We start from the raw sequence: 24,002 nt of genomic DNA, 5'->3' as shown, positions 1-24,002 counted from the left end.
TCGCAACTCAATCAAAATTGAAATCAAAATCAGAATCAAAATTGCAAACAAAATGCATTTGCATTATTGCTCTTCTCGAACGCAGGTGAGAGAGAGTGAGAGAGAGTGAGAGAGAGAGAGAGAGAGAGAGGGGGGAGAAGTGGCGCGGCAATGCAAATGCAATCAATATAATTGATGCAACATCCGATTTTGCGGCTTCCAGTCACCACTTCCCCTCGCTTCGACCTATTTCCATTGAGACGACCAGCAAAAAATGAAAAGGATCTACATTTATATATATACATTATATACAAATATATAAATATTTGTATACATATGAGCATGCATAAATTCCCATAATACTTTATAATTTACAAAATTGATTTTGACCAAAATGAATGCGAATAATTGCTTGGCCTTTGACGAAGAAATCATTTCATTTGATTAATGCGTCAAACTCAAAGGGTAATAAAATGAATAGAAATGAGAAATTATATAGTATATATATTATGATTTTTTATTTTATTCATTTTTTAAGCATGGAAAGTAAAGAAAATAAGTAAATTGATTAAACAAAGGCTCTTGACATTCTTAAGAAAGCATGCACCAAAAAAGTATGCTATACTTTTTGGGTAAAAAAGTTAATTAGTAATATATTTTTGTTGTAGATGTACATAAATATAAATAGCATTAGGAAATTAAATGGAATCTTAAAATTGTGAATTTTTACTTTAAAATATATAATATGTTATTCTGAATGCCGTTTTTATATTATAATTATTATAATTTCAGTCAGAAGCTTGCAATGCCGGAGGGAGTCATTTCCGACCCTATAAATCATATATATTCGTGATTCGAGTTGATTTAGCTATGTCCGTTAAAAAAATAAGTTCTTAAATTTTTTTCAAAATTTTATAAGAGGTTTCATCGTTAAAATTGTAAAAAAAAATCGATCAAATTCTAAAATTTTTAATTTTCAAACTGAGTACGCAGATTTGTTAACCTTAGAAGAATTAACTCAGTAAAGCTTCCCGAATTAAATTTAATAAATTTTTGGCTTAGTTATGATATTGAAAAAATTTGATTTTCCAAACAAAAATAGCTTATAAAAATAACGAGTTCATATTCTTATTTTTAGGTTTTTTTGGAGGTATACGAATAAAAAATAAAAACACAATCCAGAACAAAATTGTATATATATAATACATTATATACAAAGAATAGGTTCCACATTTTCCATATCTTATTTTCACCCTAGCATAATTTGCACTTTTCCGTAAAGAAAATAAAAAATCCGTCAGACCATCAACGCCACCATTAAATCCCAAACCAACTTAGCCCGATGCAATTTTCTTTTGTCATCTGTCTCTCACTTAGTTCCCCACCCCCCTGCCCCCCTATGCTGTACCCACTTCTCCCGCTTTTCCTCATTTTCCACATGCTCCTGCTGCATGTGGCATGTGGCAAATTAGCGCTGAATGTTAACATTTGCCCACATTGTTGCGTTGTGTTAATGCATTTTAATTTTCTTTAGGAATCTCAGTGACAGAAGAAGCGACACCGACGGCGACGGTGACTGGTGAGTGGCACACTCACACAAACACAAGGCATTACATTTTGACAGGATCACAAGGATACAGGGCTTTCACATGACAACAAGCACACGCGGCTTTTAAAACTTCCAAGGAGTTGTTATACCAAGAAATATATGGTACTCCTCACATTTTAGAGATTTTAAAATGAAATATATACAAAATAAAAAAAAAAATTAACTTTATAAAGTAAAGAATCAAAGACAAGTTCGGGAAACCGAAATTACAATATCCCTTCAGAGAAAATTCCTCATAACTCATTCAAAAATTCATTAATTTTCAATCGGAAAGCTGTTCTGTGCTAATTTTTATTATATTAATAAATTTATATACTCTATTTAAAAAGAAAAACAAAATATATTTTTTTGTCATTTTTTGATAATTTTAACGATGTAACCCCTTATAAAATTTTGAAAAAAAAAATGTTTGACCGGACAAAGCTAGATCAATTAAGCTGCTGATGCTGATCAAGAATATATATGACTTATAGGGTCGGAAATTATTCCTTCACTGCGTTCTACGCTTCTGATTGAAATTATAATACCCTTACAAAGGTAAAAATAAAGTACTACTATTTTTGGTATTTAAAGGTATTTTAATATATTTTTGTTTGGAAAAAAATTGATATATTTGAATAATATTTAAATGTAATATAAATCTAGTTCGTACAAAACTCTGTAGTCCATCTTGAGATCGCATTGGCCTGCTATTTTTTTCCTACTTTGGTCTTGTTGTATGTCTTGCCTTGTTGTTGTTGTGTTTGCTGCTGCTGTTTTTTTTTCTTTTTTAATTACTTTTTTTCCAACTCATTTTCTTTTGTGAAATGCAACGGGGCTCTGACTGATGCCGAGTCCTTGCTGGTTGAGTTGAGTTCCAGGATGCAGTGGTTTGTCGTCCTCGCAGTCATCGCTGCTGTGCTGCTACTGTTGCTGTTGTTTTTGCTTCGCTGCATTTTCAGCATAAATTCAGTTTCATCATCCTGTTCTGTCCCAAGAACACTGAAAAAAACGGACTCAAAAGAGCAGCTCGTGGCAATAATTAACAAGGGCAGCAATGGAAAAGTAAGGAATAACTACTTGCCATATGTTTTAATGGCCACATTAAACATAATCAATGAAATAGTAATAATTATTATAGAATTTGTACATTCTCAATATAGATATTTTGTACATAGCAATAAACATAAACAATCACATGGTAATATAATTTATTTGAAAACTTTTCAAATAACACCTCATGCACCCTGAAAAGTAGGCAATGGAACATTGCTGCTTTGGTACAACGCGACGTATGCGTAATTTGTATGTTGAAAAATATTAATAGAAAGTTATTGAATCCGATTTAAACATAAATGCTTATTATCTTAAATAAATAGTTTATTTAAGCACATATTTTTTAGAATTATCTTCCTTTTTTGTGCCTTTTTTTTTTGTAATGCATTTTTTTTATCTCGTTTTAGTGCATCTCCACTGACAGACAGCTGTCATGGGCGCCTACTGAGCCCCCTCCCTCCCTTGCTGGCAGCCACCTCTTTTGGTATTTTTCACATTTTCACCCCCTCTCTCCCTCCTTCCCCCGGGCAAAATGACATTGTGACTATGCAATTAGTATTATGAGAAATATTTTCTCATGTTGTTTTAAAATCTTTTTTTTTTTGCAGCAACAGCAGCAGCAGCATTTCCCCCATTTTCCACCTAGACCACGCCCCCTTTTTAGTCATCCCCTAGTACCCGGCAGCACGGTGTGCTTTTGTGTGGCGCTGATTATAATTTTTGTGTTTTTCTTCTTGTTTTTTTTTTGTTTTTTGTTGTTGTTGTTCTTGTTGTTTTTTTCTTCACCCTCTCTGGCGTGCAAAAAATGTAATTAACTTAATGATTTTCATAAGCGAGAGCCGCCGCCAGGTGGGCGCCGTGGAGCAAGTAGGGGGGAAGCAGGAGCGCATTATTGGGGCAATTAAAATGATTACAAAATGCAACAGAGAGAAAAAGAGAGGGAGAGAGAGAGAGAGAGAAAGGAGAGAGAGAATAGAGATAGAGAGAGGGGATTAAGAAATAAAGAAAATATTAAATACCGGTAATATTTCTGGACCCAGTTTTATGCGTAATTAATATGCTTATGACATTGAAAAAAAAAGAAAATAAAACAAAAAGCTATCTCAACCTCCTCAATTTTTTGCACCGCCCTTTGTTATCCTTTTGGTTTCGCGCCAGGACATGCCCAAGTTGCAGCCAGCGGGTTTTCTTATTTTGTTTGTTCATGTTCCCTGTTTTGTCTGTTGTTTTGCCTTCCTTTTCTCCCTCCCTCTCTCTCTCTCTGAAAATACACCGGCATTGACAAATCATAATTAAAAATTCCAATTAACTAGCGTCTTTGGCGGCAAGGAGAGACAAAAACAACAACAAAAATACACAAAAAACCACCTAAAAATCTCCCGAATTCACCCACTAACGTTATCATCATTTCTTTCGCCGCAGGGAGTTTCGTTTTATTTCGTCTCAACTTCATTGTATATTATTCAAAGAAATATTTTGGAAATTGATTCCATCAGCCACAACATCCTGTTCATTTTGAGAGATTTTCCTGGAGGCGTTTATCTAAAGAATATTATTTATATTTCAGTCTTTAATCCTTAAATATAAATCTATTGCTAGATTAATACCTTCCTAAATTGTTATATCAATTTTTAGCCTATTTATTTAAATAGACAATATTTTTTCTATTGTTGAATATAATTTCTAGCCATCAATTTTTTTAAGCCTTTTTAAACTAAGGCATTATTTAGAAATGTATTTTAGGATTAAAATACTTGAGCAAGCATTATATTGAATTATAAAATATACAAATCTTTAATGAAGACAAACGACAAGAAAAGGATAATGGTAATAAATCTTAATTATTATGCAAATTATGCTAATAACTTTAACAAAATTAAAATGAAAAAATAAAAGACTTAACAACTAAAGTTCTTTATCAAAAATAATTAATAAGTACATAATTACACGCTCCTTAAAACCGAAAAATATAAAATGGACAAATAACGTTGCCTACTTTACAGCGTCAAATATGACGAGACGCCATTTTGCTTTAGCGTTACCTTATTTTGTCTGCAGGATATTGAATCAAACTAGAAAAAAGTTCAATTCGAAAAGAGGAAGTTTGAATACTCTTTATTATAATAATATTAATATTAGTAAGGCTGAAAGCTTGTATTTAAATGAGAACAATAAACATTTGTAGTTGGCACTAGAGTAAAAAGTACTAAAATTGAGGCACTACCAGAACGTAAAAGACTAAACCGAATCCTCTACTGACCAAGAATATATATAATTTATAGACTTCGACTTCTAACTTCTTCTTAAAATTATAATCTCTACGTAAGGGTAGTAGTAAATAAACTCGAGAGGGGAAAGACGAAAGAGAGAAGACAACAGTGAGTGGCGGAAGAAGAGGAACGCGCTAAAATAAATAATTAACAACGGCAGCAGAATGCGAGAGAGCGAGAAGCCAAATAACAATGGAGCTCACTCACTCACCCACACACTCACTCACACATACTCAGAGAGTTTCGCACACACGGGCAAAGTGAAAGACCAATCAGCGCGACAAAACAATGGACACACACACACGTGCACAGCCAGCAGGAGAGTGAAAGATGGAGAGAGAGAGCGAGATAGAGGGAGAAAGAGAGAGGATAAGTGGGTGGGAAAACTCCTCTCTCAGGTGGAAAACGCGTTGCCTAATGAATTCCAACAACAACAACAGCAACAGGAAACAACAAGGCGAAACAACAACAAGCGCATAACAGCCCGGCATCAAATTACAAAATTAAAAATGGCGCCGAGGGAATGCCAGAAAGAGATAGAAAAGAGAGGGAGAGAGAGCAGGAGAAAGGGAAGAAGAAAAATTATTATAAAACAGGAGGAGAAGAATGTGATAAAAATTACAAAATAGTTTTAATATTAATTTAAAGCATAAATTAAAATATACATTATACAAGAATTTCTCAGATTAAAAAAAGTTTAGGTTTCAAGTTAAAAAAAAAACGATACTATTCAAATACAACTTATTTTTAATGTACATTCATTAAATACAAAAATAATGAATCATTTAAAAAGTATAAATCAAAACAAAGTTCATCACAAACGAACGATTAAACGATTGAACGATTGATATGATACATTGATAATAAAAGCAGATAATATATATATAGATACAGATAGCTAGAGACAGATTGATATACATACATAAAGGTGGAGAGAGATAATTAGAGATCCCCAGGAATATAAAAAGCAAAATATACAGAGAGATCAAGATGTAGGGAGATAGAGATTGAGACATAAAGAGATTGAGAAAGAGAGTTGGAGATCTTGTAATACTTTCTGCACATCCTATAGAATTTCCTTATAATTAATATTGATTTATTTATAATGATATACATAAATAGGACAGTATAAAAACAGAACTCTAAAACCATTACCAACTTTCAAATAATTACTCAAGGATATATAAAAAAACTTTCCAAACTGCAAGTAGCAATGGAACTGGTTTTCTGCAACAAAACTTGACGTAATTTGAATGAGCCTGTCAACGTCATGACTCGTCAGGTCCTTATTTCTGTTATCCTGCTACACCCTCCCCCCCCCCCCCCCTTACTTACACACACACATACACATTAACAACAGCAACACCAGCACTCACACAAGGACATCTGGTCTCGCTTATGATTGGCCTGTGTGCCAAATGGAAAGCAAATGAAATAAAGCAACCAACAAAAGCAATGGCAGGTGGCGAGCGAAGGAGGGGTGGCGCCAGGGGGTGGGCCACGCCTATTCTTCATAAATAATAAATAAATATAATTTCCAGCGCAAGCGCAGCGCAAAAAAGAAGCAAAGCAAGGCAAAAACAAAACACAATGCCATGCAAATGAGAAAATTACATCCCTTCATTTGTTTAACACACACACACACAGCGAGAGGGTGAGAGGGAGAGGGCACTGCCTTTGTTTTCTCCCTCTTACTCCTTGTTAAGCTCCCTTCTCCTCTACTGCTGCACCTGCGTCTTCTTCATCATCATCTGTGGTGGCAACCTCATTTTCTTCTGCGTCCCTGTGCACCCCCCCCCCACATCGTCCTCTTGTGCACTATGTACGTGTCTGTGAGTGTGTGTGTGCGTGTGTGTGTGGAGGGTGTTGCCTTATTGTTATTGTTTCGCTGCTGCAGTTGACGTCCCTGTAAGCGTCTCTGCTAGCAGCATTAAGTGATTTGAATTTTATTATTTACACAGGTACATTTCATATACAAAACATTACGGAAACATTGGGACCAGGGCCATAAAAAATTATACATTTTAAAGAAATATTATATAAGCTTGACTCACAAAAATTCTCAAATGGTTCTGTCATTAAAATTAGTTTAACCAAGCTCATTTTTCTCAATTTAATAGCAGACCTGCAACACATCCTTTGAAGAATTTCGAGTGCCTCCAGATGCAATTTGTATTGTGAGCAATTTTTTTTTTTGTAATATAACTATGGTTATATTAAAAATATTTGATAAATAGTGTATAATATTTATTGAATATGAGCTAATGAGCATTTTATATTTAATATTTTCTTAACCAAAAAAAAAAATGTTATAAATTCAGGACACTGTTAGCAATGCTGAAATGCATACAACCGCAGTGCACCGTATCCTTTTCTCCCCCTCTCCATTTTATCTCTTTCTCTCTCTCTCTAACACACACACACAAGGACGAAAACAACGCTTATAAGGTTTTTGTGCTTGTGCCGTAATTTAACGAAGTCAAAACGAGAAAACAATAAGCAAGCCGAACAGCGGCAAAAACAAAGCCAGGAGGCAGCCGAACGCGAAACGAGTGAGGCAACGTGTAAGAGCAAGAGAGAAGGCGAGAGCCCAGCATTCGGAGGATGCGCAGCGTTAAAGGGAGATGGCAGGACCAAAGCGAGAGCAGGAGAGAGCGACTCAACAGTGACTTGCCGAGTTAATTGCAAAATATAAATTAAAAATATGTGTTGAATGCGATAAATAATTGAACAAAAACTTTAAAAATTTATTATTTTTCATTTAATTATATATTTTTAATACATCAAAAGTCATAACACTTTCCCACAATCAACAAGTAAGTCCCTTAAAATCTCTGATTAGCTTTAGGTTTCGACTCTGTGTGTGTGAATCTCTAATTACGCTAAACTGTAAATGGACGAGTCGCACACACACAGACACAGAGGCGCACCCTCGCACACGCTCACATCCCCTCACATCTACATACATATATATATATATATATATGTGTATATATATATATATATATTAGCCAGAGTCCTTTATAAAAGCCACAGGATGCTGCCCGCATTTCCACAGTCGCTGGCTGAACGCTCAGCAAAAAGGAACTCTGTCTCTCTGACAGCAGGATGCTCTTTAAAGCTCACGAAACTATATTTTTTTTATAAGTGGCGCCAACTAGCGGAGATTTCAAACTTAAGTTTTGAGAATAAAGTTTTAAAAAGCAAAGGAAAAAAATTAGAAAAATCTTTTTTGTTTAGTGCAAAGTGAGTGAATAACTGGAAATACGTAAAATATAAATATGAAGAATATATTTTGAAGTGAAATAATATTCAAAATGAATTCACTAAAGACATATTTTTGAATAAGACAATATTAAAAAAAAAAAATGCAAACAATAAAATTAAAAATGTAAGCAGTACAAATCAAAACAAAACGATCGAGCTAAACATTTTATTATCAAATAATAAAAGAAATTCAATTTTTCTAATGTAACTAACTTCGCATTTAGGAAATGTTGGATAAATTCTGAAACATGAATTTAAATATCTAAGAATATAAGAATGGTTATATTATTTAATTAAATTTAATTTATACACATATATATAATAATATAAAATACAAATAACACGAAATATTTATTATTTATTATTTTTTTGTCTTCGCAATTAAAAAATATTGGATAAGTAAATAAAAATTAACTAAATTCTCTTTGAAATATACAAGTAAAATAAAATTATTATAAAGCAATTATAAATTTCCAAATAGCAATACTAATTTATGAAACTTTTTTTAATCAAAAAATAAAGCTTTAAAAACACACATTCAAGAAGAAAAGACCTTCTTAGAAATAATGATCAAGTTAATAGGGGAATACCAATTTTAAATCAGTAAAAATATTAAAAACTTATGGTAACAAACGGGCTTATTCTAAAATTGAAATAAAAACATAATTTAATATAATATTAACCCCTTAACAATTTTTTTGTATAGCACATAAAAAATAATGGCTGGTCCATTTATATCGCCGCTGCCCGGCGATTTGCTGACGGAGTATATGTTCGGCCGGAGGCGGCAGCGCCGGAACCGGACGACGTTCACGCCCCAGCAGCTCCAGGAGCTGGAGGCCTTGTTCCAGAAGACCCACTATCCGGATGTATTCCTGCGCGAGGAGGTGGCCCTGCGGATTAGTCTCAGTGAGGCGCGCGTTCAGGTGAATGCTTGTGAGCCAAAGGATCAGGCAAAGTATCCAACCAGTTGGAGAGGCTTCAATTTTCCATTTGGCAATTATAAGCATACTTTTCAGGTCCGATTGATTCCATGTTTTTTTTAATATTTTGTATTGTTATTATTCGCAGGTTTGGTTCCAAAATCGCCGGGCCAAGTGGCGCAAACAGGCGAGACTGCAACTGCTCCAGGATGCCTGGCGGATGCGCTGCCTCAGCCTGGGCACACCACCTGTAATGGGCGGCGGATCAGCAACGGGAACGGGATCAGCACCTGGAGCTGGCAATCGACCGGGCAGCCAAGCGCCCGAGAATCTATCAGCCGGCAAGGATAATGACATGACAGAGGTGAACAATGATCACAGCCCAGGCAGCTTCACGATGATGCATCCGGCATTCCAGCAGCAGCAGCAGCAGCAACAGCAACAGCAGGGTCAAGGGCTGGGACAAGGCCAGGAACAGGAGAAGCTATCGAAGACCTATACGGAACTAAAGCTCTACAAGGCACCGGGTCATGCCCAGATGGAACTGGGCGGAATGGCCGCTTTATCCGGGCACTCCGATGAGGGATCCGATGGCTCTGACTCCGAGGAGATTGATCTCACCTCTGGCGCCTGCATTGACTTCTCACAGAGTAGCAAACTCCAACAACAACAACAGCAACAGCAGCAAGGAGCTACGGGGGCAGGTTCAACGGCGGCGAACGGTGTCCTGTAGATTATCAGGATATTTGAAGCTACAGCTATAATTAACACGCGTACAGTGGTCACAAGCTTATTAATTTATATATATTTTTTAAAATATTATATCCAAATTATTAATGGTTTTTTATATTTAAAAAATTGAGTTACGAATTTATTTTATTTTCTAGTGATTACTGTACTTATATAAATGGTGGTGTATATAACGAACATTTAATGAGCATTATATTTATTTATTTACATCTGTGTATGGTTTAGCAATAATAAAAAAAAACCAAGTAATGTAAAAACAATCTAAACATTTTGTAATGTGCTTCGGTGCTGAAGTTTATAAGGGCTTTAAGTTTGCAGGTGGAACTTAAGATTGAAACGTAAATCGATTAACTAAATCAAAAAATCCTTAATTCGAATTTTGAATGCTTTTCAGTGTTTGTTTTTAATAATTTTTTAATTTTATAAATGTAAAATATCATAACAAAACCAAGATGATCATAAGATTAAAAAGATACATTATTTCTAACAGCTAAATTTGAATTCGAACTAAAAACGACTGTCCCGCCACTTAAGAAAAACGATACATTTGAATTCAAATTTTAAATTACGATAAGTTCCGGCCAAATAAAGGTGTCAAATTGGCTCTTTTCTAACTATATTTATATTTCAAATGCAATATAGCTAAAGGACCATCTACAATCTGACACCATTGGCACTAAAATAAAAAATTTTAATTGGCGATCAGTTGCCGCCACGTAATCGATGAATTAGGATGACGATAGATTCCCGCCATATAAGGTTGACAAACTATTTTCTATCTAGGTTTGAAACTCAGCTACAATATAGCAACTCTAATTTGCACCTGTTGCACTAAAATTAATCAGTTTTCTGAGGGTTCTGTTCGCCTGGTACTTCAGATCCCGAAATGGATGATGATTTGTACTGAAAATGTTAAGATCAAAGCCTTGTTTTTGTGTTGTATCGTTGTAAAAGTTGTTGCTGTAAAAATATATATATGTATAATGATCGATAGTTGTAAAAAATATCGATGTTTCTCCACACATAATAAGCTTCTAGAACCGTTGACACTGCTTCGCTCGCATTACTTATATTTTTGCTAATTTGGATTATAGTTTCTTTTTTATAATTTATTGAGTATATATATGCTATGGAGCGGCCCCAAAAGATGGCCAAGGTGAGTGTGGAGGATAGAGTGAGCGGGCAGCTTGAAAAGAAGTACTAATTCAGCACATCGTTTGTTTCGCTTTTATTAGGTGAAGAACATGGCTCCGGTGGCGGTGCAGATAACGGCAAAGCAGCTGCTCCATGAGGCCAAGGAACGGGACTTGGAGATTCTTCCGCCGCCGCCAAAGCAAAAGTTCTCTGATCCCGCCGAGCTGGCCGATTACCAGTAGCGTAAGCAAACGACATTTGAGGACAATTGTGGAAGAACCGCATGGTCATCAGCCACTGAATCAAATATGCAAGTGGGAAGAGCAGCAGAAGGAGATCCAGCTGGCGCGCTCTATTTGCAAGCGGGCGCTGGACAACGAGCACCGGAAAGTGACGCTCTGGCTAAAGAACGAGAAGAACTTCCGGCGGCGCTACATCTATCTATTAATCAACTACGCGCTGTACGAGGTGCTGGAGGTTTCGTTCGGAGCGCACGCGCCAGATATATAAAACCTGCCTGGAGCTGATATCGCGCAAGCAATTCACATTCAGCAAGCTGTGGCTGCTCTACGCCCAGTTCGAGATCCGCTACAAGGAGCTGGAGCGGGCTCGCAAGGCCCTTGGCCTGGCCATCGGTATGTGACCGCGCGACAAGCTCGTTTGAAACTACATCGACCTGGAGATCCAACTGCGCGAGTTCGAGCGCTGCCGGCTGCTATACGAAAAGTTCCTGGAGTTCGGACCAGAGTACTGTGTCACATGGATGAAGTTCTCCGAGCTGGAGAACTTCCAAGGCAACACGGAGTGGAGCAGCACCGCTGTGGCGGCGGCCCTCTTTTCTCATGTGTGTATATATAAAATTAACTAACATTCAATTTTACAGTCCCGTTCCTGAAAGAAACGGCTTATTTTCATATATCGATATATACCGATAACGACAGCACAATATCAAAATACCTTTGTACGATAACGAGCCTAAAGTGGTGAAACATGAGCTGGCCATACTACAAAACGCTTGTGAAAAATGAGCTGGTCACACTACAAAAAAGCTTTAAATGTAAGGATGACAGACTAGCTTATTTCAAGATAGATTTAAAGCTCTGCTACAATATTGGTAAAGGGACATCTCTAATTTGCACCTCCTGCAGTAAAATTATTTTATTTTATAATTAAGTAAGAATAGAAATACATAAGCTATGGAGCGGCCCCAAAAGATGGCCAAGGTGAGTGTGGAGGCTGGAGTGAGCGGACAGCTTGAAAAGAAGTCCTAATTTATCACATCGTTTGTTTCGCTTTTATTAGGTGAACAACATGGCTCCAGCGGAGGTGCAGATAACGGTAAAGCAGCTGCTCCGTGAGGCCAAGGAACGGGACTTGGAGATTCAGGCCCAACAGCAGCAGCAGCAGCAAGTGACCGCCCAGAAAAAGCAGGCGGCGGCGCAGGCTCAGCAGCAACAGAAGGAACAGCAGCAGCAGCAAGTGGTTCAATCCTAGGCGCAGGCCCAACAGCGGCAGGCGCTTGCCAACGCCACTCAGCAGATCCTTCTGGTGGCCCCAAACACCTTCATCACCTCGCACCAGCAACAGATGTAGCAACTACATAACCAACTGATCCAGCATCAACTGCAGCAACAGCTGCAGTCGCATGTCCAGGCGCAGGCTCAGGCGCAGCAGCAACAGCAGCGGGAGCAACAACAGAACATCATCCAGCAGATTGTTGTGTCAGGCGGAACGACTCCTGAGGAGCAACAGCAGAACGCGGGTCAGCTGCAACTGAACAGCGTGGCCTTTACGGTGTCTTCGACCACGACGCCAGCCGGAATAGCCGCAACAACAGCAACAGAAACAGCAGGAACCACCCTCCCTGACAGCCAAGACGCCCTCGCCCACCACGAATCCCATCCTGGCCATGACCTCCATGATGAATGCCACAGTGGGGCACCTGTCAAGCACTCCATCCGTCACAGTCTCTGTGACCAGCACCGCAGTCACTCCGTCGCCAGGCTAATTGGTGACCCTCAGTAGTGCCAGCACGCCCACCAAGGAGACGCGTTCGAAGACGGCCACCCTTGTGCCACCATTGGCTCGCCCGTGACGACCGCATCCCTCCCAACTTAGGACAGAAGCGAGACGCCGAAATCCTCAACACGAACCAATGTGAGTGCATCCGCGGAGGCTAGCAGTTCCACCGGCGAAGCCCTGCCCATCGGAGAAGCCCCTGAAGCGCTTCGAGGAGGGCCAGAAGGAGAACTACCGAGAGCGCATGATGTACAAATACGCGCTGGACCACCTGCCCAAGGACCGAACCCAGGAGCTATTTAATTCCTACACCATACACGACAAGAAGTACGACAATCGGGATGGCATCGAGGACGTGATCGTTTCCAAGCGCAAGTACCAGTACGAACAGGAGGTGGCCGAAAATCCACTACTTGCGCCTCATCGAGGCGGAGGGCGAGCGCGACCAGATCCGCGAGACGTACGAGCGGGCGGTTTCGAATGTACGGCGTACGAGAAGAAGTGGCGGCGCTATCAATCTGTGAATCAACTACGCGCTGTACGAGGAGCTGGAGGCTGAAGATGCGGAGCGCACGCGCCATATATATATAACCTACCAGGAGCTGATACCGCACAAGCAGTTCACATTCAGCAAGCTGTGGCTGCTCTACGCCCAGTTCGAGATCCGCTACATGGAGCTGCAGCGGGTTCGCAAGGCCCTTGACCTGGCCATCGGTATGTATCCTCGCGTATGTGTATTTTGTGGCTACATCGACCTGGAGATCCAACTGCGCGAGTTCGAGCGCTGCCGGCTGCGATACGAAGAGTTCCTGGAGTTCGGACCACAGAACTGTGTCACATGGATGAAGATCGACGGGCTGGAGAACTTTCAAGGCAACATGGAGCGGAGCAGCACCGCTGTGGCGGCGGCACTCTTTTCTTACGTGTGTATACATAAAATTAGCTAACATTCAATTTTACAGTCCCGTTCCTGAAAGAAACGGCTTATTTTCATATATCTATATATACCGATAACGACAGCACAAAATCAAAATACCTTTGTACGATAACGAGCCTAAAGTGGTGAAACATGAGCTGGCCATACTACAAAACGCTTGTGAAAAATGAGCTGGTCACACTACAAAAAAGCTTTAAATGTAAGGATGACAGACTAGCTTATTTCAAGATAGATTTAAAGCTCTGCTACAATATTGGTAAAGGGACATCTCTAATTTGCACCTCCTGCAGTAAAATTATTTTATTTTATAATTAAGTAAGAATAGAAATACATAAGCTATGGAGCGGCCCCAAAAGATGGCCAAGGTGAGTGTGGAGGCTGGAGTGAGCGGACAGCTTGAAAAGAAGTCCTAATTTATCACATCGTTTGTTTCGCTTTTATTAGGTGAACAACATGGCTCCAGCGGAGGTGCAGATAACGGTAAAGCAGCTGCTCCGTGAGGCCAAGGAACGGGACTTGGAGATTCAGGCCCAACAGCAGCAGCAGCAGCAAGTGACCGCCCAGAAAAAGCAGGCGGCGGCGCAGGCTCAGCAGCAACAGAAGGAACAGCAGCAGCAGCAAGTGGTTCAATCCTAGGCGCAGGCCCAACAGCGGCAGGCGCTTGCCAACGCCACTCAGCAGATCCTTCTGGTGGCCCCAAACACCTTCATCACCTCGCACCAGCAACAGATGTAGCAACTACATAACCAACTGATCCAGCATCAACTGCAGCAACAGCTGCAGTCGCATGTCCAGGCGCAGGCTCAGGCGCAGCAGCAACAGCAGCGGGAGCAACAACAGAACATCATCCAGCAGATTGTTGTGTCAGGCGGAACGACTCCTGAGGAGCAACAGCAGAACGCGGGTCAGCTGCAACTGAACAGCGTGGCCTTTACGGTGTCTTCGACCACGACGCCAGCCGGAATAGCCGCAACAACAGCAACAGAAACAGCAGGAACCACCCTCCCTGACAGCCAAGACGCCCTCGCCCACCACGAATCCCATCCTGGCCATGACCTCCATGATGAATGCCACAGTGGGGCACCTGTCAAGCACTCCACCCGTCACAGTCTCTGTGACCAGCACCGCAGTCACTCCGTCGCCAGGCTAATTGGTGACCCTCAGTAGTGCCAGCACGCCCACCAAGGAGACGCGTTCGAAGACGGCCACCCTTGTGCCACCATTGGCTCGCCCGTGACGACCGCATCCCTCCCAACTTAGGACAGAAGCGAGACGCCGAAATCCTCAACACGAACCAATGTGAGTGCATCCGCGGAGGCTAGCAGTTCCACCGGCGAAGCCCTGCCCATCGGAGAAGCCCCTGAAGCGCTTCGAGGAGGGCCAGAAGGAGAACTACCGAGAGCGCATGATGTACAAATACGCGCTGGACCACCTGCCCAAGGACCGAACCCAGGAGCTATTTAATTCCTACACCATACACGACAAGAAGTACGACAATCGGGATGGCATCGAGGACGTGATCGTTTCCAAGCGCAAGTACCAGTACGAACAGGAGGTGGCCGAAAATCCACTACTTGCGCCTCATCGAGGCGGAGGGCGAGCGCGACCAGATCCGCGAGACGTACGAGCGGGCGGTTTCGAATGTACGGCGTACGAGAAGAAGTGGCGGCGCTATCAATCTGTGAATCAACTACGCGCTGTACGAGGAGCTGGAGGCTGAAGATGCGGAGCGCACGCGCCATATATATATAACCTACCAGGAGCTGATACCGCACAAGCAGTTCACATTCAGCAAGCTGTGGCTGCTCTACGCCCAGTTCGAGATCCGCTACATGGAGCTGCAGCGGGTTCGCAAGGCCCTTGACCTGGCCATCGGTATGTATCCTCGCGTATGTGTATTTTGTGGCTACATCGACCTGGAGATCCAACTGCGCGAGTTCGAGCGCTGCCGGCTGCGATACGAAGAGTTCCTGGAGTTCGGACCACAGAACTGTGTCACATGGATGAAGATCGACGGGCTGGAGAACTTTCAAGGCAACATGGAGCGGAGCAGCACCGCTGTGGCGGCGGCACTCTTTTCTTACGTGTGTATACATAAAATTAGCTAACATTCAATTTTACAGTCCCGTTCCTGAAAGAAACGGCTTATTTTCATATATCTATATATACCGATAACGACAGCACAAAATCAAAATACCTTTGTACGATAACGAGCCTAAAGTGGTGAAACATGAGCTGGCCATACTACAAAACGCTTGTGAAAAATGAGCTGGTCACACTACAAAAAAGCTTTAAATGTAAGGATGACAGACTAGCTTATTTCAAGATAGATTTAAAGCTCTGCTACAATATTGGTAAAGGGACATCTCTAATTTGCACCTCCTGCAGTAAAATTATTTTATTTTATAATTAAGTAAGAATAGAAATACATAAGCTATGGAGCGGCCCCAAAAGATGGCCAAGGTGAGTGTGGAGGCTGGAGTGAGCGGACAGCTTGAAAAGAAGTCCTAATTTATCACATCGTTTGTTTCGCTTTTATTAGGTGAACAACATAGCTCCAGCGGAGGTGCAGATAACGGTAAAGCAGCTGCTCCGTGAGGCCAAGGAACGGGACTTGGAGATTCAGGCCCAACAGCAGCAGCAGCAGCAAGTGACCGCCCAGAAAACGCCACTCAGCAGATCCTTCTGGTGGCCCCAAACACCTTCATCACCTCGCACCAGCAACAGATGTAGCAACTACATAACCAACTGATCCAGCATCAACTGCAGCAACAGCTGCAGTCGCATGTCCAGGCGCAGGCTCAGGCGCAGCAGCAACAGCAGCGGGAGCAACAACAGAACATCATCCACCAGATTGTTGTGTCAGGCGGAACGACTCCTGAGGAGCAACAGCAGAACGCGGGTCAGCTGCAACTGAACAGCGTGGCCTTTACGGTGTCTTCGACCACGACGCCAGCCGGAATAGCCGCAACAACAGCAACAGAAACAGCAGGAACCACCCTCCCTGACAGCCAAGACGCCCTCGCCCACCACGAATCCCATCCTGGCCATGACCTCCATGATGAATGCCACAGTGGGGCACCTGTCAAGCACTCCATCCGTCACAGTCTCTGTGACCAGCACCGCAGTCACTCCGTCGCCAGGCTAATTGGTGACCCTCAGTAGTGCCAGCACGCCCACCAAGGAGACGCGTTCGAAGACGGCCACCCTTGTGCCACCATTGGCTCGCCCGTGACGACCGCATCCCTCCCAACTTAGGACAGAAGCGAGACGCCGAAATCCTCAACACGAACCAATGTGAGTGCATCCGCGGAGGCTAGCAGTTCCACCGGCGAAGCCCTGCCCATCGGAGAAGCCCCTGAAGCGCTTCGAGGAGGGCCAGAAGGAGAACTACCGAGAGCGCATGATGTACAAATACGCGCTGGACCACCTGCCCAAGGACCGAACCCAGGAGCTATTTAATTCCTACACCATACACGACAAGAAGTACGACAATCGGGATGGCATCGAGGACGTGATCGTTTCCAAGCGCAAGTACCAGTACGAACAGGAGGTGGCCGAAAATCCACTACTTGCGCCTCATCGAGGCGGAGGGCGAGCGCGACCAGATCCGCGAGACGTACGAGCGGGCGGTTTCGAATGTACGGCTTACGAGAAGAAGTGGCGGCGCTATCAATCTGTGAATCAACTACGCGCTGTACGAGGAGCTGGAGGCTGAAGATGCGGAGCGCACGCGCCATATATATATAACCTACCAGGAGCTGATACCGCACAAGCAGTTCACATTCAGCAAGCTGTGGCTGCTCTACGCCCAGTTCGAGATCCGCTACATGGAGCTGCAGCGGGTTCGCAAGGCCCTTGACCTGGCCATCGGTATGTATCCTCGCGTATGTGTATTTTGTGGCTACATCGACCTGGAGATCCAACTGCGCGAGTTCGAGCGCTGCCGGCTGCGATACGAAGAGTTCCTGGAGTTCGGACCACAGAACTGTGTCACATGGATGAAGATCGACGGGCTGGAGAACTTTCAAGGCAACATGGAGCGGAGCAGCACCGCTGTGGCGGCGGCACTCTTTTCTTACGTGTGTATACATAAAATTAGCTAACATTCAATTTTACAGTCCCGTTCCTGAAAGAAACGGCTTATTTTCATATATCTATATATACCGATAACGACAGCACAAAATCAAAATACCTTTGTACGATAACGAGCCTAAAGTGGTGAAACATGAGCTGGCCATACTACAAAACGCTTGTGAAAAATGAGCTGGTCACACTACAAAAAAGCTTTAAATGTAAGGATGACAGACTAGCTTATTTCAAGATAGATTTAAAGCTCTGCTACAATATTGGTAAAGGGACATCTCTAATTTGCACCTCCTGCAGTAAAATTATTTTATTTTATAATTAAGTAAGAATAGAAATACATAAGCTATGGAGCGGCCCCAAAAGATGGCCAAGGTGAGTGTGGAGGCTGGAGTGAGCGGACAGCTTGAAAAGAAGTCCTAATTTATCACATCGTTTGTTTCGCTTTTATTAGGTGAACAACATGGCTCCAGCGGAGGTGCAGATAACGGTAAAGCAGCTGCTCCGTGAGGCCAAGGAATGGGACTTGGAGATTCAGGCCCAACAGCAGCAGCAGCAGCAAGTGACCGCCCAGAAAAAGCAGGCGGCGGCGCAGGCTCAGCAGCAACAGAAGGAACAGCAGCAGCAGCAAGTGGTTCAATCCTAGGCGCAGGCCCAACAGCGGCAGGCGCTTGCCAACGCCACTCAGCAGATCCTTCTGGTGGCCCCAAACACCTTCATCACCTCGCACCAGCAACAGATGTAGCAACTACATAACCAACTGATCCAGCATCAACTGCAGCAACAGCTGCAGTCGCATGTCCAGGCGCAGGCTCAGGCGCAGCAGCAACAGCAGCGGGAGCAACAACAGAACATCATCCACCAGATTGTTGTGTCAGGCGGAACGACTCCTGAGGAGCAACAGCAGAACGCGGGTCAGCTGCAACTGAACAGCGTGGCCTTTACGGTGTCTTCGACCACGACGCCAGCCGGAATAGCCGCAACAACAGCAACAGAAACAGCAGGAACCACCCTCCCTGACAGCCAAGACGCCCTCGCCCACCACGAATCCCATCCTGGCCATGACCTCCATGATGAATGCCACAGTGGGGCACCTGTCAAGCACTCCATCCGTCACAGTCTCTGTGACCAGCACCGCAGTCACTCCGTCGCCAGGCTAATTGGTGACCCTCAGTAGTGCCAGCACGCCCACCAAGGAGACGCGTTCGAAGACGGCCACCCTTGTGCCACCATTGGCTCGCCCGTGACGACCGCATCCCTCCCAACTTAGGACAGAAGCGAGACGCCGAAATCCTCAACACGAACCAATGTGAGTGCATCCGCGGAGGCTAGCAGTTCCACCGGCGAAGCCCTGCCCATCGGAGAAGCCCCTGAAGCGCTTCGAGGAGGGCCAGAAGGAGAACTACCGAGAGCGCATGATGTACAAATACGCGCTGGACCACCTGCCCAAGGACCGAACCCAGGAGCTATTTAATTCCTACACCATACACGACAAGAAGTACGACAATCGGGATGGCATCGAGGACGTGATCGTTTCCAAGCGCAAGTACCAGTACGAACAGGAGGTGGCCGAAAATCCACTACTTGCGCCTCATCGAGGCGGAGGGCGAGCGCGACCAGATCCGCGAGACGTACGAGCGGGCGGTTTCGAATGTACGGCTTACGAGAAGAAGTGGCGGCGCTATCAATCTGTGAATCAACTACGCGCTGTACGAGGAGCTGGAGGCTGAAGATGCGGAGCGCACGCGCCATATATATATAACCTACCAGGAGCTGATACCGCACAAGCAGTTCACATTCAGCAAGCTGTGGCTGCTCTACGCCCAGTTCGAGATCCGCTACATGGAGCTGCAGCGGGTTCGCAAGGCCCTTGACCTGGCCATCGGTATGTATCCTCGCGTATGTGTATTTTGTGGCTACATCGACCTGGAGATCCAACTGCGCGAGTTCGAGCGCTGCCGGCTGCGATACGAAGAGTTCCTGGAGTTCGGACCACAGAACTGTGTCACATGGATGAAGATCGACGGGCTGGAGAACTTTCAAGGCAACATGGAGCGGAGCAGCACCGCTGTGGCGGCGGCACTCTTTTCTTACGTGTGTATACATAAAATTAGCTAACATTCAATTTTACAGTCCCGTTCCTGAAAGAAACGGCTTATTTTCATATATCTATATATACCGATAACGACAGCACAAAATCAAAATACCTTTGTACGATAACGAGCCTAAAGTGGTGAAACATGAGCTGGCCATACTACAAAACGCTTGTGAAAAATGAGCTGGTCACACTACAAAAAAGCTTTAAATGTAAGGATGACAGACTAGCTTATTTCAAGATAGATTTAAAGCTCTGCTACAATATTGGTAAAGGGACATCTCTAATTTGCACCTCCTGCAGTAAAATTATTTTATTTTATAATTAAGTAAGAATAGAAATACATAAGCTATGGAGCGGCCCCAAAAGATGGCCAAGGTGAGTGTGGAGGCTGGAGTGAGCGGACAGCTTGAAAAGAAGTCCTAATTTATCACATCGTTTGTTTCGCTTTTATTAGGTGAACAACATGGCTCCAGCGGAGGTGCAGATAACGGTAAAGCAGCTACTCCGTGAGGCCAAGGAACGGGACTTGGAGATTCAGGCCCAACAGCAGCAGCAGCAGCAAGTGACCGCCCAGAAAAAGCAGGCGGCGGCGCAGGCTCAGCAGCAACAGAAGGAACAGCAGCAGCAGCAAGTGGTTCAATCCTAGGCGCAGGCCCAACAGCGGCAGGCGCTTGCCAACGCCACTCAGCAGATCCTTCTGGTGGCCCCAAACACCTTCATCACCTCGCACCAGCAACAGATGTAGCAACTACATAACCAACTGATCCAGCATCAACTGCAGCAACAGCTGCAGTCGCATGTCCAGGCGCAGGCTCAGGCGCAGCAGCAACAGCAGCGGGAGCAACAACAGAACATCATCCAGCAGATTGTTGTGTCAGGCGGAACGACTCCTGAGGAGCAACAGCAGAACGCGGGTCAGCTGCAACTGAACAGCGTGGCCTTTCGGTGTCTTCGACCACGACGCCAGCCGGAATAGCCGCAACAACAGCAACAGAAACAGCAGGAACCACCCTCCCTGACAGCCAAGACGCCCTCGCCCACCACGAATCCCATCCTGGCCATGACCTCCATGATGAATGCCACAGTGGGGCACCTGTCAAGCACTCCACCCGTCACAGTCTCTGTGACCAGCACCGCAGTCACTCCGTCGCCAGGCTAATTGGTGACCCTCAGTAGTGCCAGCACGCCCACCAAGGAGACGCGTTCGAAGACGGCCACCCTTGTGCCACCATTGGCTCGCCCGTGACGACCGCATCCCTCCCAACTTAGGACAGAAGCGAGACGCCGAAATCCTCAACACGAACCAATGTGAGTGCATCCGCGGAGGCTAGCAGTTCCACCGGCGAAGCCCTGCCCATCGGAGAAGCCCCTGAAGCGCTTCGAGGAGGGCCAGAAGGAGAACTACCGAGAGCGCATGATGTACAAATACGCGCTGGACCACCTGCCCAAGGACCGAACCCAGGAGCTATTTAATTCCTACACCATACACGACAAGAAGTACGACAATCGGGATGGCATCGAGGACGTGATCGTTTCCAAGCGCAAGTACCAGTACGAACAGGAGGTGGCCGAAAATCCACTACTTGCGCCTCATCGAGGCGGAGGGCGAGCGCGACCAGATCCGCGAGACGTACGAGCGGGCGGTTTCGAATGTACGGCTTACGAGAAGAAGTGGCGGCGCTATCAATCTGTGAATCAACTACGCGCTGTACGAGGAGCTGGAGGCTGAAGATGCGGAGCGCACGCGCCATATATATATAACCTACCAGGAGCTGATACCGCACAAGCAGTTCACATTCAGCAAGCTGTGGCTGCTCTACGCCCAGTTCGAGATCCGCTACATGGAGCTGCAGCGGGTTCGCAAGGCCCTTGACCTGGCCATCGGTATGTATCCTCGCGTATGTGTATTTTGTGGCTACATCGACCTGGAGATCCAACTGCGCGAGTTCGAGCGCTGCCGGCTGCGATACGAAGAGTTCCTGGAGTTCGGACCACAGAACTGTGTCACATGGATGAAGTTCGCCGAGCTGGAGAACTTCCAAGGCAACATGGAGCGGAGCAGCACCGCTGTGGCGGCGGCACTCTTCTTACGTGTGTATACATAAAATTAACTAACATTCAATTTTACAGTCCCGTTCCTGAAAGAAACGTCTTATTTTCATATATCGATATATACCGATAACGACAGCACAAAATCAAAATACCTTTGTACGATAACGAGCCTAAAGTGGTGAAACATGGCCAGCTCATACTACAAAACGCTTGTGAAAAATGGGCTGGTCACACTACAAAAAAGCTTTAAATGTAAGGATGACAGACTAGCTTATTTCAAGATAGATTTAAAGCTCTGCTACAATATTGGTAAAAGGGCATCTCTAATTTGCATCTCGTGCAGTAAAATTATTTTATTTTATAATTAAGTAAGAATAGAAATACATAAGCTATGGAGCGGCCCCAAAAGATGGCCAAGGTGAGTGTGGAGGCTGGAGTGAGCGGACAGCTTGAAAAGAAGTCCTAATTTATCACATCGTTTGTTTCGCTTTTATTAGGTGAACAACATGGCTCCAGCGGCGGTGCAGATAACGGCAAAGCAGCTGCTCCGTGAGGCCAAGGAACGGGACTTGGAGATTCAGGCCCAACAGCAGCAGCAGCAGCAAGTGACCGCCCAGCAAAAGCAGGCGGCGGCGCAGGCTCAGCAGCAACAGAGGGAACAGCAGCAGCAGCAGCAACTGGTCAAATCCCAGGCGCAGGCCCAACAGCAGCAGGCGCTTGCCAACGCCACTCAGCAGATCCTTCTGGTGGCCCCAAACACCTTCATCACCTCGCACCAGCAACAGATGTAGCAACTACATAACCAACTGATCCAGCATCAACTGCAGCAACAGCTGCAGTCGCATGTCCAGGCGCAGGCTCAGGCGCAGCAGCAACAGCAGCGGGAGCAACAACAGAACATCATCCAGCTGATTGTTGTGTCAGGCGGAACGACTCCTGAGGAGCAACAGCAGAACGCGGGTCAGCTGCAACTGAACAGCGTGGCCTTCACGATGTCTTCGACCACGACGCCAGCCGGAATAGCCGCAACAACAGCAACAGAAACAGCAGGAACCGCCCTTCCTGACAGCCACGACGCCCTCGCCCACCACGAATCCCATCCTGGCCAAGACCTCCACGATGAATGTTACAGTGGGCCACCTATCAAGCGCTCAACCCGTCACAGTCTCTGTGACCAGCACCGCAGTCACTCCATCGCCAGGCCAATTGGTGACCCTGAGTAGTGCCAGTACGCCAACCAAGGAGACGCCCTTGAAGACGGCCACCCTTGTGCCCATTGGTTCGCCCGTGACGCCCGCATCCGTCCCAACTCAGGACAGAAGCGAGACTCCGAAATCCTCAAGTCCAGACAATGTGAGTTCATCCGCGGAAGCTAGCTGTTCCACCGGCGAAGCCCTGCCTAACGAAGAAGCCACTGAGGCGCTTCGAGGAGGGCCAGAAGGAGAACGACCGAGCGTGCATCATGTACGAATACGCGCTGGACCACCTGCCCAAGAACCGAACCCAGGAGCTATTTAATTCCTGCACCATACACGACAAGCAGTACGGCAATCGGGATGGCATCGAGGACGTGATCGTTTTCCAGCGCAATTACCAGTACGAACAGGAAGTGGCCGAAAATTCACTACCGGCGCCTCATCGTGGCGAAGGGCGAGCGCGACCCGATCCGCGAGACGTACGAGTGGGCAATTTAGAATGTGCGTCCGGCGAACGAGAAGAACTTCTGGCGGTGCTACATCTATCTGTAAATCAACTACGCGCTGTACGAGGAGCTGGAGGTTCCGTGCGGAGCGCACGCGCCAGATATATAAAACCTGCCTGGAGCTGATACCGCACAAGCAGT

At 44.6% G+C, this 24,002-nt stretch overlaps 7 protein-coding genes and 1 pseudogene across 10 annotated transcripts in view; all 8 read left to right on the top strand.

Moving 5' to 3' along the window:
• The first annotated feature begins 7,906 nt into the window (after positions 1-7,906).
• Positions 7,907-10,093, top strand: LOC110184389 (uncharacterized). 4 transcript variants are annotated; one of them, XM_086826155.1, is made up of 3 exons: positions 7,907-8,139; positions 8,867-9,086; positions 9,232-10,093. In XM_086826155.1, the coding sequence occupies exons 2-3, from the start codon at positions 8,880-8,882 to the stop codon at positions 9,814-9,816; spliced, it is 792 nt and encodes a 263-aa protein (XP_086682281.1). In that variant the 5' UTR covers positions 7,907-8,139; positions 8,867-8,879; the 3' UTR covers positions 9,817-10,093. The 4 variants fall into 4 exon arrangements, with proteins under 4 accessions (XP_086682281.1, XP_086682280.1, XP_086682286.1 ...); XM_086826154.1 differs by having other exon boundaries at positions 8,867-9,179; XM_086826160.1 differs by having other exon boundaries at positions 7,919-8,284.
• An 807-nt stretch (positions 10,094-10,900) lies between these two features.
• Positions 10,901-14,233, top strand: LOC110184358 (protein crooked neck-like; annotated as a pseudogene).
• LOC147645130 (protein crooked neck-like) lies at positions 11,748-14,019 on the top strand. Its single transcript, XM_086826241.1, has 3 exons — positions 11,748-12,024; positions 12,088-12,190; positions 12,270-14,019. The coding sequence occupies exons 2-3, from the start codon at positions 12,164-12,166 to the stop codon at positions 12,459-12,461; spliced, it is 219 nt and encodes a 72-aa protein (XP_086682367.1). The 5' UTR covers positions 11,748-12,024; positions 12,088-12,163; the 3' UTR covers positions 12,462-14,019.
• On the top strand, positions 12,300-16,117 carry LOC110184460 (protein crooked neck-like). Its single transcript, XM_020953001.2, has 2 exons — positions 12,300-14,288; positions 14,368-16,117. The coding sequence occupies exons 1-2, from the start codon at positions 14,262-14,264 to the stop codon at positions 14,557-14,559; spliced, it is 219 nt and encodes a 72-aa protein (XP_020808660.2). The 5' UTR covers positions 12,300-14,261; the 3' UTR covers positions 14,560-16,117.
• Positions 16,118-17,753: 1,636 nt separating this feature from the next.
• On the top strand, positions 17,754-18,224 carry LOC147645129 (protein crooked neck-like). Its single transcript, XM_086826219.1, has 2 exons — positions 17,754-18,005; positions 18,103-18,224. The coding sequence occupies exons 1-2, from the start codon at positions 17,754-17,756 to the stop codon at positions 18,187-18,189; spliced, it is 339 nt and encodes a 112-aa protein (XP_086682345.1). The 3' UTR covers positions 18,190-18,224.
• LOC110184461 (protein crooked neck-like) lies at positions 17,939-20,213 on the top strand. Its single transcript, XM_020953002.2, has 2 exons — positions 17,939-18,384; positions 18,464-20,213. Exons 1-2 carry the CDS (start codon positions 18,358-18,360, stop codon positions 18,653-18,655), a joined length of 219 nt encoding a protein of 72 aa, XP_020808661.2. The 5' UTR covers positions 17,939-18,357; the 3' UTR covers positions 18,656-20,213.
• Positions 19,852-20,322, top strand: LOC147645128 (protein crooked neck-like). Its single transcript, XM_086826216.1, has 2 exons — positions 19,852-20,103; positions 20,201-20,322. Exons 1-2 carry the CDS (start codon positions 19,852-19,854, stop codon positions 20,285-20,287), a joined length of 339 nt encoding a protein of 112 aa, XP_086682342.1. The 3' UTR covers positions 20,288-20,322.
• Positions 20,323-22,444: 2,122 nt separating this feature from the next.
• LOC110184456 (protein crooked neck-like) overlaps positions 22,445-24,002 on the top strand; it is a 71,920-nt gene continuing 70,362 nt past the window's right edge. The window contains exons 1-2 of the mRNA XM_086826199.1: positions 22,445-22,577; positions 22,657-22,826. Of these exons, the coding sequence (XP_086682325.1) occupies positions 22,551-22,577; positions 22,657-22,826 (197 nt within the window). The 5' untranslated portion in view covers positions 22,445-22,550. The remainder of the gene's footprint in view (positions 22,578-22,656; positions 22,827-24,002) is intronic.

This window comes from Drosophila serrata, unplaced genomic scaffold (genome assembly GCF_035046125.1).
Source record: "Drosophila serrata isolate PLE 108 unplaced genomic scaffold, ASM3504612v1 contig_8, whole genome shotgun sequence".
In the NCBI taxonomy this organism is placed as follows: domain Eukaryota; kingdom Metazoa; phylum Arthropoda; class Insecta; order Diptera; family Drosophilidae; genus Drosophila; species Drosophila serrata.
Note: the sequence above shows the minus strand (reverse complement) of the source record. Positions and strands in the feature narration are given on the sequence as shown.